The sequence below is a fragment of the Heteronotia binoei genome, chromosome 7, assembly GCF_032191835.1.
Source record: "Heteronotia binoei isolate CCM8104 ecotype False Entrance Well chromosome 7, APGP_CSIRO_Hbin_v1, whole genome shotgun sequence".
Classification (NCBI taxonomy): domain Eukaryota; kingdom Metazoa; phylum Chordata; class Lepidosauria; order Squamata; family Gekkonidae; genus Heteronotia; species Heteronotia binoei.
The window spans coordinates 60,577,962-60,591,278 of record NC_083229.1 but is presented as its reverse complement, the minus strand read 5'-3'; the positions used below and the strand labels follow the sequence as shown (position 1 = coordinate 60,591,278).

Below are 13,317 nucleotides of genomic sequence, written 5' to 3'. Positions count from 1 at the left end.
TGTGCACCCCATAACTTTGGCTGTCCTCCTGCAGTAATTTCTTGGATATGTGGAAAAGCATCCGTGAGAAAATGGATCACTTAAAAACTTGGTGTGGACAGGCCCTTTTACTTACTGGATAAGTATCCATTAGCTATTGATATGAAAGGCAGTTGGTGGCCAGGAGCAAGCTGAGAAGAGCCCACCAGCATATGCATCACCACAGCCTGGGTTTGTCACAGCAGCTAAGGTAACAGACACACTCACCCATTGCTTCATTCTGCACTACAACTGGCCATGTCCAAGTCATGTAGCTTCTGTGTGGCAGACTCATGGCTCAAGATTTGGCCAGCTGTATTACATGGGGAGATGGCAGACAAGTCTCAGCCTGTTGTCACTGCTTGCTGTGTAGAAACTGAGTGGTCACTTGAGGCTGATTAGCTCAGTGTACTTCTAGACCATTTCAATCTCTAACTATACTTGTGAGAAATTTACAGAATTATTCCCAGTGACCACGTGTGGAATCTGACCATCCCCTCACCAGTGATAATAACCAGTGCAAAATAATCCCAAAACATGTGCTGCATTTTCTTGCTCTCTTGTGATACTGGTTATCTACCATGGTGGCCTCCATCTAAAAACTGAACTGAAACCCAACTGAAATGCAGGATCTTTGGCAGCACCTACTACCTAAATCTTTTAACTGGAGATGTTAGGGACTAAATTTAGGATGTTCTATATGCAGAGCAGATGCTCTACTACTGAGCCATGGTGGTCCCTCCCCAAGATAAGCAGCTTCATCCATGAATACTTGGAGTTGGCCAGCAACCACCTTCTTGATCATTTTTCCACTAATGTAACAGGCCTACAATTATTTAGGTCAGCCAGATCTAAAGTTTTTTTAAAAAAAAGAGAGGCTGACACAGTTCCTTCAGGACATCCTTTGAGAATGAACAATTCATCATTAGGTTGACACAGCTAGCCAGTTTAAAGTGCTTAAATATAGTTACTCATGAAGGATCCTGGGGGCAATTCATAGCACAAACTTGCCCAAATGCCTTGACTGCATTCTCAAGTGAAATCAGCCCAAACTCATTTAAGCAATGGTGACTGGTGGTTGATCCAGAGTTCTCAGATACAGAATTAACAGTGAAAGGGTCATCTAAGATTGGATGTCAGCTATTCTATCTGCAAAGTATTTCCAAAAAATCATAGTGAACTGCGGCTGACTGCACAGGCTCTTGTAATAATGAATTTTGAACCACCTGGAATAGCTCCTCTGAACAATCATTTGCAGTTACATAATGCTGGCATAAAATAAAATTTCTTTACTACCATGAAGTAGGCCACTGACAGTACATTCCAAGATGTTATGTCCTTTAAAGCCCCTTGATTTAAATGTAATTTGGTTCAGAATAACAATGTAAATGAATGAGCATGGAGGGAATTTTAGGGTAGGAAGGGAACAAGTCCTTAGCTAGTGATGGTATGAGGCAAATCTGGTTAGCTGTGTGGCTGACTGGATGAGAAACACAGAAACTAGAATAATAGAATCAGAGAATAATAGACTTCCAGAAATTCTTGCTAAATTTACAGAGGACACTAAGTAAAACAATTATGCTTTTATTACAGAAAACTATAGAACACACAAGGTAATGGATACATACAACACACATACAGACCTAATAAAAATAGAGAGACATATACAGAGGTAACACAAGGATGGACAAACAGGTGATAATTACCGATCGTAGTCTTCGAGGAAGGCTCCAATGGCGACAAATGAGGGAGATAGGGGAAGGGACCATCAACTGATCAGGTATCGGGGGTGTATCTAAACACCTGGATTGGGGTACTGTAAGATGCACACCTGTGGGGAGTTGGGCCAGAGGTTATAAAGACTTTGAACCCTTAGGAGGTAGGAGGTGCAGGGGCGGATGACAGGTGGTCAGCTGGTATGTGACCTCAGAAAAGGGGAGGCTCTGCAATGACCATAAGGGCTGGACTTATGCGGTGGCCAATGGCCAGTTTATTAGGGACACCTGATTGGATACCCATATCCAGCCAATGAGCGGTTCTGGCCCTAGTTACCTGATTGGGCTTCCAGGTAACAATGGGCAAAAAGGGGGAGGCTCCAGAGTGACCATTAGGGTAAAGAATGGGTGAGGGTGTTGGAGTGGAAGTGATTAGCAAGCTATCAAACTTATCTATATGTGACAATAGAGTCCAATTGATACCTAAGGTGACACCTGATTTATGCAATAACTATGGCTCTGAGTAAAGCTGTTCTTCCTCTTCTTTACTCCTCTGCTGGCACCATCCTTTGTCTTGGGTTCCGTTGGACAAAAGCTTAGGCAGTCTGGTAGGATCCATGCCTAAGATAAACTTGATTGCCTTATGCAGAAGTTGAAGCAGTTGTTGGATACGTGAGTCTCTTGCTTTGCTGTAATGGAGTCAGGAAAACAAGATGGATTCTGTTGGTGTTAGCCTTTGGTTCATGGAAACAGGCTGGAAACTGTTTGCCTGTACAGTTCATGGCACCATGGCTTCTTCCACTGCAACAGCTGAGATTGTGCATGCAAGGAGCAGCAGGAGGCTCGTCTGTAGTTCTGGCTAATACCCATCCAGAGATGTAGAATGCTGCTGCAAAGCTGAGGTTTATAGAATCCACATAACTCTTAGAAACCGTGGGCAAAGTCCACTTCTTAGAGCAGATGTGTGCGAGTTAAAACTCCAGGTACCCTGGCAACCATACTGGTGATCACGATGTCCATGTGTATGAAAAGTAGGGGGCTTTTTCTTATACTGCCCACCATAGGAAAGGGAGAGACATAAGTGCAATAAAAAACAACCCCTCCTCAGAGCCAAAAAATGGCTGAGATTAGGTTTGCTAGGTCCAACAGGAAATAGCTGGGGACTTTGGGGGTACAACCAGGATACCTTGGAGGTGGAGCCAGGAGCAAGGCTGAGACAAGCATGACTGAACTCTGAAGACAGTTCTCGCCTTTACATTTAAAGGGATTGAGCACCTTTTAAATGCCTTCCCTTCATTGGAAATAATGGAGTATGGGGGCACCTTCTTTTGGGCTCATAAAATTGAAACCCTTGGTCCAATTTTTTTGAACTTTTTTTAAAAGAAAGGGACCAGATGCTATGCTGAAAATCCAGTGCCTCTATCTCAAAAAACAGCCCTGCAGAGCCCCAGAAACCATGGATCAATTCTCCATTATACTGTACAAAGATGTGTCTCCATAGGGTATAATGGAGTGCCCAGCAGACATTCAACCCCCCCTGATAACCCTGAACTGGGGGGAGGGCCTTCAAACCAGAGCATCCCCTGCCCCCAATAGGGATTGGCAACCCTAGCTGAGATTAATACCTGGAAAAGAAAAGTCAGCATTGGATTTGGGATAAACGGATAGAAGGAAGTACTTCTTCACTCAAAGGGTGATTAACATGTGGAATTCACTGCCACAGGAGGTGGTGGAGGCCACAAGCATAGCCACCTTCAAGAGGAGGTTAGATAAAAATATGGAGCAGAGGTCCATCAGTGGCTATTAGCCACAGTGTGTGTATGTGTGTGTATATATTGGCCACTGTGTGACACAGAGTGTTGGACTGGATGGGCCATTGGCCTGATCTAACATGGCTTCTCTTATGTTCTTATGGGGATTTATCTGGGCAGAACCCACAATAGAATCTAGATAATGAACAAACTTGGCTGTGGGTAGTCCTTTCATTCCAACCTTACTAGGGCTTGTCTAGGAGCCCCTAGGGTTATGGTGCACGAATCACATTCTTCTACCACTCTTGGCACCCCAAGCTACCACTTAAAGGTGGGGAGAACTAATCCATATATGTAGGACACAGTCCCTGAGGAGGCCTTGGATGTTTCTGTATAAACATGGTGTATCCAGGATTTTATGGTAATGGCAGGTACCACACACAGCAGAATGCAACCCTAATCAAATGCAGCAGTTCAGGAAAAAATTTACCACATTTTACAGCAACTACAGGGTAGCCAATCTCCTGGAGATCTTCTGGTATTATAGTTGACCTCCAGACTATAGAGATCAGTTTTTCTGGATAAAATGGTTGTTTTGGTGGGTGTGGCACTGCACCCTGCTGAGGTACCTCACCTCCCCGAACTCCACCCTCCCCAGTCTCCATCCCCAAATATGCCAGGTATTTCCCAACCCAGGCTGTAAATGTTACCTGTGAAGAGGGGCCAGGGCTATTACTGTACCCAGATTAAATCACTGTCATCTCTAAAGGGATCTGGGATAACTACTGTGAGAAATACCTCCAGAAAGCTGCTTCCAGTTAGAGTAGACAATATTGACACAACATCACATGTACAAGGTAAGTTTCTCTTTCTATGTGAAAAAGGAATGGAAAGTCAACCTGTGTGTGTATGTGTATGTGTGTTAGGTGACATCAAGTAATTTCAAACTTATGGCAAGCTTATGAATTAATGTCCTCAGAACATCCTATCCTTAACAGCCCTGTTCAGGCCTTGCAAACTGAAAGTTGTGGCTTCCTTTATTGAATCAATCTATCTCATGTTGGACTCTCCTCTTTTCCTCGCATCATTGTCTTTTTCAGCAAGTCTTGTATTCTCACAACATTACCCAAGTACAATAGATTCAAACTGGTCATTTTGGCTTGTGTAGGTTAGATGGATTATATTTATCTGCTCATTTGTAAGCCATTTATATTGCGAAAAGAGAATGAGATGCTTTCCCCTTCTTCTTGCATAAAAGAGCCTTTACTGCCTCCATGATAGGGACTTAGAAGCATTTAATTTATAAAGATTTCCCTTTTCCAATTATACTATGCTGTATCATTCCTTACCTTTCATAACATTTTTCCTTTGGTTATGGTCCTGAAACTTGCTGCCCTAATGACAGGTTGATAGACAGATGCTGCAACTGTTGAATCCCCTTCACTCCAGCAAAACTTGCAACTCCTGATCCAAAATTTCTTGTATGCAGTGGAGAAGCTCATAATAATTACTTGAAAGGGCTGTGGCTTAGGCCCTCAAGAGCAGCAAAAGAGGTTGTTCCCTCTTGTCCTTTCTTGTAGGCATTCAACTTGGCAGCATTCCGATTCATTTCACCTTTGCCAAATTAAATTATTCATTGGGCTAAATCTTTCTCCCCGGGGGTCTTTTCATAACTGAACATGGGAACCTGTGACTGAATTAATCCCTTTGCTTGTGACAGCACAAAGGCGTTGCCATGGAAAAAATCCCAACTTCCCATCTCATTCCCCTCTCCTAATTGGCTGCAGAAAAGGAGCAAAGAATCTGAACACTAGTCCAGACCATCCAGATGGGAATAACCACAGAATAATTAGTTCAGAGACAATTACTGGGTGATAAAAATACTGCAACATATATTTTATGCAAGGGGAAACCAGAGAACAGGATGAGAATACAACCACAGACTTTCAAATCATGGGTTGGCAACCTTGTATGGTCGAAGTGCCAAAAAAAGCAAACATAATGCAGAGGGAGATAAGGATTTCCAACATGCTCAGAACAATCAAAGTTTAGTGATTTAGCCGACATCTCAGGGATTTGCCTGCAACTTTACAGGTGGATGTGTATGTCTGGAAAATGATTATGGGCACAAGCTATGTGTGTTGATTTCTCTCACATCACTGACCCCAGCAGTGCTGTTCATGTCTCTGTTGCTTGAGTGCACAAGTGGAAAACATGACCAAATGGCATTCCAGAGATGCCCACCTCACTGTGGCTGATTTAGCACAAGGGAGCTTATTGGAATAATAGAAAATACCACCCCAGGTTAGCATCAGGCACTTTTGTATTTATTGCTGGTTGCAGAGAATTCCCCTTATTGTTTCTGAGGGCAAGAAGCAATTATAGGAAGTTGGCCTTCTGTCAATTCACAGATAATTTGTTCACCTGAGATGGTATAGCCAAACATTCCTCAAAAATGTAAGAGACACCATACAAGGAATGGATAGTATTTTCTCAGCTAATTGCTGATAGTTTCCAGGGCCAGAGTTTGGATATTCTGTGGTTGTGAGCTAAACATGATCCAGGGAAGAAAGTGTTGGACTTGGACCATGGAGACCCATATTCAAATTCCTGTTTGGCCATGAAACTTTGGGTATATCCACAGACCAGCCACTGTTTCTCAGCCTCATCAAAGGACTGTGTGAGAACAATAAATGGGAGAGGACCACATGTGTTGCTCCAACTTCCTTAAAAGAAGGAAAAGTTTATATTTAAATGTGATTTGTTTTTTCCTCTGATACCATGATGTAGTGTGATATACTAATACCAGCTGGCCACTCTTGTTCTAGGATAAACCAGCATCAGGTAATCAGGTTTTTTAGTGGGAATTCCCATTTGCTGACTGATTATTCTGGAGATTTTGCTGTTTGGGAAACTGTCTTACTGTCATATTGCTGCATGGGTTGCATTATTGCTCCTCTTTGGTTTGCAGCAAGTGAAAACAAGAGGAATGGCTGGCCATACTGAAATAATCATATGGATGTTAAATAACTCATCTTGGTATCAAACCTGTATTTATGTAATTGGAACAATAGTGTCTGCAAATTTCAGTCTATCCAAAATGGAAGTACCAGACTAATCTCAGGGCATGATATAACCCTGTGCTGAAAGCAGTGTTCCCTCTCAGACAAGTTAATGTGAGCTAGCTCACAGTTTTTTAGCCTCCAGCTCACATATTTTTGTCTTAGCTCAGGAAGGATGGCCCCAGAGCAAACTAAATTATGCCGTAGCCAAACTGCTTGCTCACAGCCCTGGGAATCGGTCCCATTCCACACTAGCCTTGCCCCCCAAGAATGGAGAGAAGTCTATTTGGCCTGCCCTGAGCAGGAGGTTCCAGACTAAGTTGAAGGGGTGGGGGAGGCCAGGCAGGCTCATTCTTCTCAAGGTGGGGCAAGGCCAGACTGGGCCACTCTAGGGTTGCCATGTCATTGCTGGCCACCAGTGAGGGGTGGGGGGTAGGGTTGCCTGCTCCAGGTTAGGAAACTCCTGGAGATTTAGACTGGGGAGGACAGGGACCTCAGTGGGATCTAATGCCACAGAATCCACCCTTCAAAGCATCCATTTTGTCCAGGGGCTCTGATCTCTGCAATGTGATGATCTGTAATTTTGGGGAATCCCCAGGTCCAACCTGAAGGCTGGCATCCCTAGGCCCCTCTTTGGCTGAGCATGGAGAGACAAGTTGGGCTTGTCTGTTGCTGTGGCTGGTTGGGTACTTCTCATTCCATTAGTCACAGTCAGGAAGCTGAGCAAGCACATCACCTCCCTAGCAATGACACGGCTGGGCTGGCCAGGGGAGGGCTCCTTGACCATGGTGAGCCTACCTTTCTCTTGCTTCTGGCTCACACCCACCCTTCTCTTTGGATAGAGCTGACAGTGGGTTAGGGTTATTAACTTACTGTTGGGCCAAAGAGATGCATGGAACAGTTGAACATCAAAGAATGCTATAATCGTGAATAAATTAACAAACAATGAAAGGTCAATGCAACATCTATTTGAGACAATAATAACTTCAAAGACCAGTATCAAAAGTCTCAATTAGGGCTTTTTTTGAGCAGGAATGCAGTTCTGGCTGGTTTAGTGTCAGGGGTGTGACCGAATATGTAAATGAGTTACTGCTGGGCTTTTTCTACAAAAAAAGCCTTAGTCTCATTATAAAGTTCAGCCTACAGCATTGGTACCAGCATTTACCAGATGGATTGTAACTGCCAGTTTGAAGGAACTTCTCTGAAAATTGTGTAGGTAAATACTGACCTTGGTGACATGGATTGTAGACTGTCTCTTTGAAAAAGCAATGATGGGAAAGAGCTTTACGTGTTGACCTCTCTGCTAGAGGCTGTTCAGTACATCCATACTACATGCCAAGTTTGGAAGTAAAATAGGAAATAAGTAATCACATACAAGACTGTTGTGAGTAATTTTATTGGACTTCATAGGACAAGCATGAGCACTTTAGAATTTCAACTGATTTGTGAAGCATAGGAAAAATCAGGGCCTTTTGAAGTCGTTGAAAATTGTATGGATTGAATTGTGAATAAGGCTTGATTGACTGAACTTTATAGAGACTTTTAATACTAGACTTTGAAGTTGTACTTCTTATTGTCTCAAACAGATATCACATTAACCTTTAATTGTTTGTTCATTAATTTGTTCACAGTTAGAGCATTCTTTGACATTCAGCTTACCAGTGGGGCCTGGAACCTCCCAGAATTACAACTGAGCTATTTGTACTGACCCCAAGGTCTCCCTCCATCTCAGTCTCAGCAAGGTCAGCTCATTATCACATACTTAAAGCTGGGATTTTTTCATCACCTTACAGTTACCTGCACTGAAGTTTGTGTGCCACAAAGTTGCCCGCTTACCCAATTTGTGAAGATTCTCCTGGAGCTCTTCAGAGTTGGCCTTGGTTTTTGCCATCCTGAATAATTTTGTTATCTGCAAATTGCTCACCTCCAGTTCCAGATCATTTATGCACAAATTAAAGAGCTCCAATACCAACCTTTGTGGGACCCATTAGCCTTAATGGCCAGTCTCCCCCTGCAGGTACATGGCAGCCAGGGTTTTTCAGTGGTGGTACTTCACCACTGGAATACTTCCCCTCAGGAAGCTTCCCTAGCACCTGTCTTATTGTCAGTCAGTCAGTCAGTCAGTTTATTGCGGCTCTAGGCCAATCGACAGCAACAACACAACTCATCAATAACAGTACAACACAACACCAAGTTGAAATATAACGTAACAATATAAAACTTGTACATCCATCAAAGTGGTAATAAAATTAGCTGACATAGGCAACACTTAACTAAAAGCATCTTCTTTCAAATACAGACAGCATTAAATTTCTTCCTGTCAAGGTCGGTAACATATAGAAACTTAGCAAGATCCAAAGAAAGTTGATCACTCCCATCCCCTAAGAGGAAGTAAATGGTTTGGGCCTGATTTAAAGATTCAGCTAGCATTAGATGGTTCCGCAAAAGTCTGTACCTTGCCTCTGTATGGAAAAGACAGTTCAGAATAAGGTGGGAAACCGTATCGACCTCCTCCAGGCCGCACGGACAGATCCTGTCTTCTAACGGGATCTTGTGGAAACGGCCTCTCAGTACTGCTGTGTCCAGAATGTTCAGGCGTGCCAAGGACAGCATCCGCCTGATCTTAATTGGCTGTATCTTTTCTAGATACCTGGCACATTTAAGGTCACTTATTGTCTTTCAGGCATTAGGCCCAAACATCCCCATATACTCAGGCTTTAATTTGTAGTCAGCTCTTAACCTGATGACTCTTTAAGGCTCCTAATGTAGATGCTGTTTTAATGTTCTGGCTGGGTTTTCATGGTTTGTATATTTTAATGATTTTATGCTGCTTTTATGATTGTATTGTATTGTACACTGTAAGTTATGTTACAATTTTATTATATTTAATAATACATAAAAATCTCCAATAGGTCTCCTAAGAGTAGGCATATATATACTTAAATACATACTGCTGAAACGCGGTAATATTCCAGGATAAATCCCATTAAATCAAGTTGGCCTTACTGTATGGGACAGTGTTGCAAAAGGCGTTCTTTAGCAGCATGCTCCCACTCCCTCCGCCAATTAATGTCGTTGTTTCTCTCTTCCCCAGACCGTGCAAGTTTCCCGGGGAGACTCGCGAAAAGCACGAGGGTCTGCCTTGACCACCACAGGTGCCCAATCAAGCCACCGCTCTCCGCCAGCTTCGTTCTCGCGCCCCTGAACAAGCAGCCACGCGCCGTCTCGGAGTTCAGCCAAATCGGCCCCCTCGCCTAAAGAAGCTCCTCCTTCCCGCCCTCTCAGCCTCCAACAATAACCCTTGTCTCCACCCTGGAGCAGAGGTCCCAGCGTTTGGCAGCTGTCTCTGAGGACAGCCGGCGTGCTGCCTCAGCGCCTCCCGGTTGCCTCCGCTTCTGGGCACTGCCTGCCATTTCCCCCTCTGCTGTCCCCGCGCAGCCACTCACATCTCCCCTCTCTCGTCTTCCCCGCCGACAATGCCGACTCCCCCCAGCCCAGTCTTAACCATTCATAAGTCCCATTCATAGGCTCTCCTCAGCGAGACACGCGCGCCGCCCTCCCCCCAGCCACACGCCCACCCTCCGCCCGAGCCCTCCCCAAGCACAGGGGCGCAGGCGGGTGGGCGGCGAAGGCTTCGCTCGGCGTCCCGCCTCATCGCCTTCCTTCCCCGGGGCCGGGGGACACTCTTAACAAAGGGAAGGGTTGGGTGGCGAGTGCACGAGGCGAGGAGGCGGCCGCCAGTGGGGTCTGTCCGGATGCGGCGAGTGGCTGCTTGAGCAAGGAGGGTAAGGCGGAAGGGAACGCGGCGCTTTCACCATGGGCTGCTGCACCGGGCGCTGTACTCTGATCTTTCTCTGCACGCTGCAGTTGGTGAGTTGTTACCCTTTGCAAAGTGCTCCGTTGCCACTGAAAAGAAAGGAGTCCCCCTTCCAGCCCCCATCATAATTGTCCTGTGCCTACTGCCCCCCACCCCCGTTGATCTGCACCTTCTGTTTGGGTGACGGATCGAAACATGCCGTAGACCTGCTCCTTTTCTTCACCACCTGGCGCCCCTTAGGCATTGTCAACTCTCCTGCAGTTGTTCCTTTTTTCGCTACCTAACAACCTCCCAGTAATGGTTACAGTGCTCTCTAAGAACAGAGGGTCTCTCTTGCCGTTACGCAGGGACAACTGGCCCTGGGCGCAAGTTATCCCAGGAAGGAGTGAAGCCGCTGGCAACTTGTCACCTTTACTTAGGTCCTGTACAGTCTTTCTGCTGTGTGAAAGCTCCCATCTCCAGGAGAGCAGCTGCAGAGGATGGGGGACAGAGACACTCCCATGCAAGAGGGACTAGTGGATTCTCAAGTGGATTGATGCTTGATTTTATCACAGCTCTCTAAGAATTAATGCCCCAGTAGGGAGCCTGTTTAGCAGCTGCCTTTTTTTTTGTCTACCCAGTGTGGCACAAGCTTAGCTGTAGAAAATAAAAGCACAAGAAATGTCACTGCATGCCTCCCATGAAATCAACGTGTTCTTTTTTGCTTAGGGCAATGGCAAGTTAGGTTCTTATTCTGATTAAGTTTGTGAATGTGTGTGCATTACTCATTGCATCTGATACAAAGTGTGCTGCTTTCCTGGATAATTATGGGAATAAAAAGGCTCTGAGGTGCTCTTTGTTTTTCTTTTTGGTCTCTTGTTTGTGGAGGATGGTTCTCTATGCCTGACAGTTTTCTTGACTTTGCAGGTAGACTTCTGTTCCAGGTTTTAGTTTAAGGCAGCTTAAAGGATCTTGTGGTGTGAGCAAAATGTTTTTGGGGTCAGTGTGTTTAAATCAGATATTTAAACTTTACACAGTTCTATGAAAACCTCTCTTATTTACATTGTTTCTGCTTGACAGCTGGGTGTTATAACTGTTTTGTGATCAATATGAGGTCAAAGTGCGCAAACAGCATTGAGGGTCTGATAATAAGGGTAATGCATGTCTTTTAAAAATGAGTTCAGGATTACAAGGTGAAATCTTAACTCAGACAATTTCTTTTCTTGGCAGAGTTGAATTTTATAGCATAGATTTAAAAATGGCAGAGATTTTAAAAATGGCATATTAGTTGGAACTCTGCCTTTTATTTTCCAGTCATTTTCTTGTCATTAGGAGTCACTGACTTGTTTCCATCAAATGTGAGGGATGGGAGGGGTGGGTGGGTTGGTTCAATTGGGAAAAAAGCAAAATCAAGCCATCTTTCTAGGTACTCTCTTGGGGGGGCACTTTTTTGTTCTAAGTAAATCTTCATTGTGTCAGCATGGCTAAACGGTTGTGGGTTGCCAGATCAACTCCTTCTCTGAATAAATATGCATATGCCTTATTTCATTTCTACTTATTGAGTTTTCATTGTTTTCTGAAGTTAGAATTGCTTCCATGAGAATAAATGTTTTAGAATTTGATTCTTGACAGAATACTTAAAAGAGCATTGTTCTTTCAGGGGTATGTCTTTATTTATTTAGTTCATTTAGCCTGCTTTCTCCCAACCAGCTTTTCTCATTGAGGCTGAAGGGAGATGACACAGTATAAAATAATACTGTCAAACAGTGCAAGATATCTAATAAACAATGCAATAGGACTAGGATTACAAAAAAATAGAGGCAGTGCAAAATAGTATCAAACAGATGTCAGACCATTATTGTTATTTCTGTTGATTCATGATCTGGTTTATCTGTTGGTTGCAGGGACAGGAAGGGGGAAACAAGGTTCAAAAGTGTTGGAGATATTTGGGATTAAATTGCCAAAAAGCAGTGACTAGAGCTGTTTAGAGCAGGTTTATCAAATAATGTAACATAGGAACAGGTGACATCACCCAAGGGCATGCAATAAAAGTGTGATGAGTTCATTAGCTCTTAGAAACTTTTCCAGCATGACCTCTTATAAAGTATTATGAGTTGAATCCAAGCATTCCTTCTGTCAAAGGGAAGAGAGACTCTGGTTCCAATACTATGCCTTTTCTGATTCTTATTATTTAGGTTTATTTTTACAATTCCATTCACCATTTTGGAGTCTGGCTCAGGGATAATATATCATGGATTATAATAGTATGTCAGTGCTGATGTGAGCTTGTAGTTTTTGAGGTCCTGCTCCCTGCCTATTGCAACTCTTCTTAAAATTAGTAAGATGTTGCCAGAGCTAAACCTAAAAAACTGGTGATGAAGCCCTAGCCTCAGCTTGGCCTACAAGTTGTTTTGCCAGGTCCTTTCTGGCCACTGGTGGGCAGCAGTGTTGCCAGCTTTAGGATAGGAAATTCATGGAAAAGACAGTGCCACTGAATCCACCCTCCAGAACATTTATTGTCACCAGGGAAATTGATCTTGATAGTCTAGAAATTAGCTGTAATGCTGGGAGATCGCCAGGCCCCACCTGGAGATTGGCATCCCTACCTTTCTTTATTATAAAGTGGTCTGTATTTGTCATGCCTGTCATCTTCTTCCTCTAGTTCTTGTAAAGCTAGTTTAATCTTTTTGTCTTTTTGGAGACTGAAAATAATACATAGCCAGTTATATAATTTTCAAAACATTACTCAAACGCTTATGCACAGGTAAGTTTGCACCCCAGCAGATCATGCTTGGGATTCACAAACCAAATGAGAGCCTTGTAGATCCAATAGAAGATGGTGCAGTCTGCAGGGTAGAAGTCACACTACACTGTAAGCGAACAAAACATGCACAGTTTATTTATTTAATTTGATTTTAACCCACTTTTCTTGTAGGACAGTTGTACCTTCTCCAAAAGTGATACTTCATAAATGT

General features: G+C 43.7%; 1 protein-coding gene across 4 annotated transcripts in view; it reads left to right on the top strand.

Moving 5' to 3' along the window:
• Positions 1-10,173: 10,173 nt before the first annotated feature.
• Positions 10,174-13,317, top strand: part of NKAIN3 (sodium/potassium transporting ATPase interacting 3) — a 470,064-nt gene continuing 466,920 nt past the window's right edge. For 3 of the 4 annotated variants that reach the window (XM_060243713.1, XM_060243714.1, XM_060243712.1), the window contains exon 1: positions 10,261-10,416. In XM_060243713.1, the coding sequence (XP_060099696.1) occupies positions 10,363-10,416 (54 nt within the window). In that variant the 5' untranslated portion in view covers positions 10,261-10,362. Of the gene's footprint in view, positions 10,417-13,317 lie in introns of all 4 variants that reach the window. The other variant, XM_060243711.1, reaches the window with a different exon arrangement.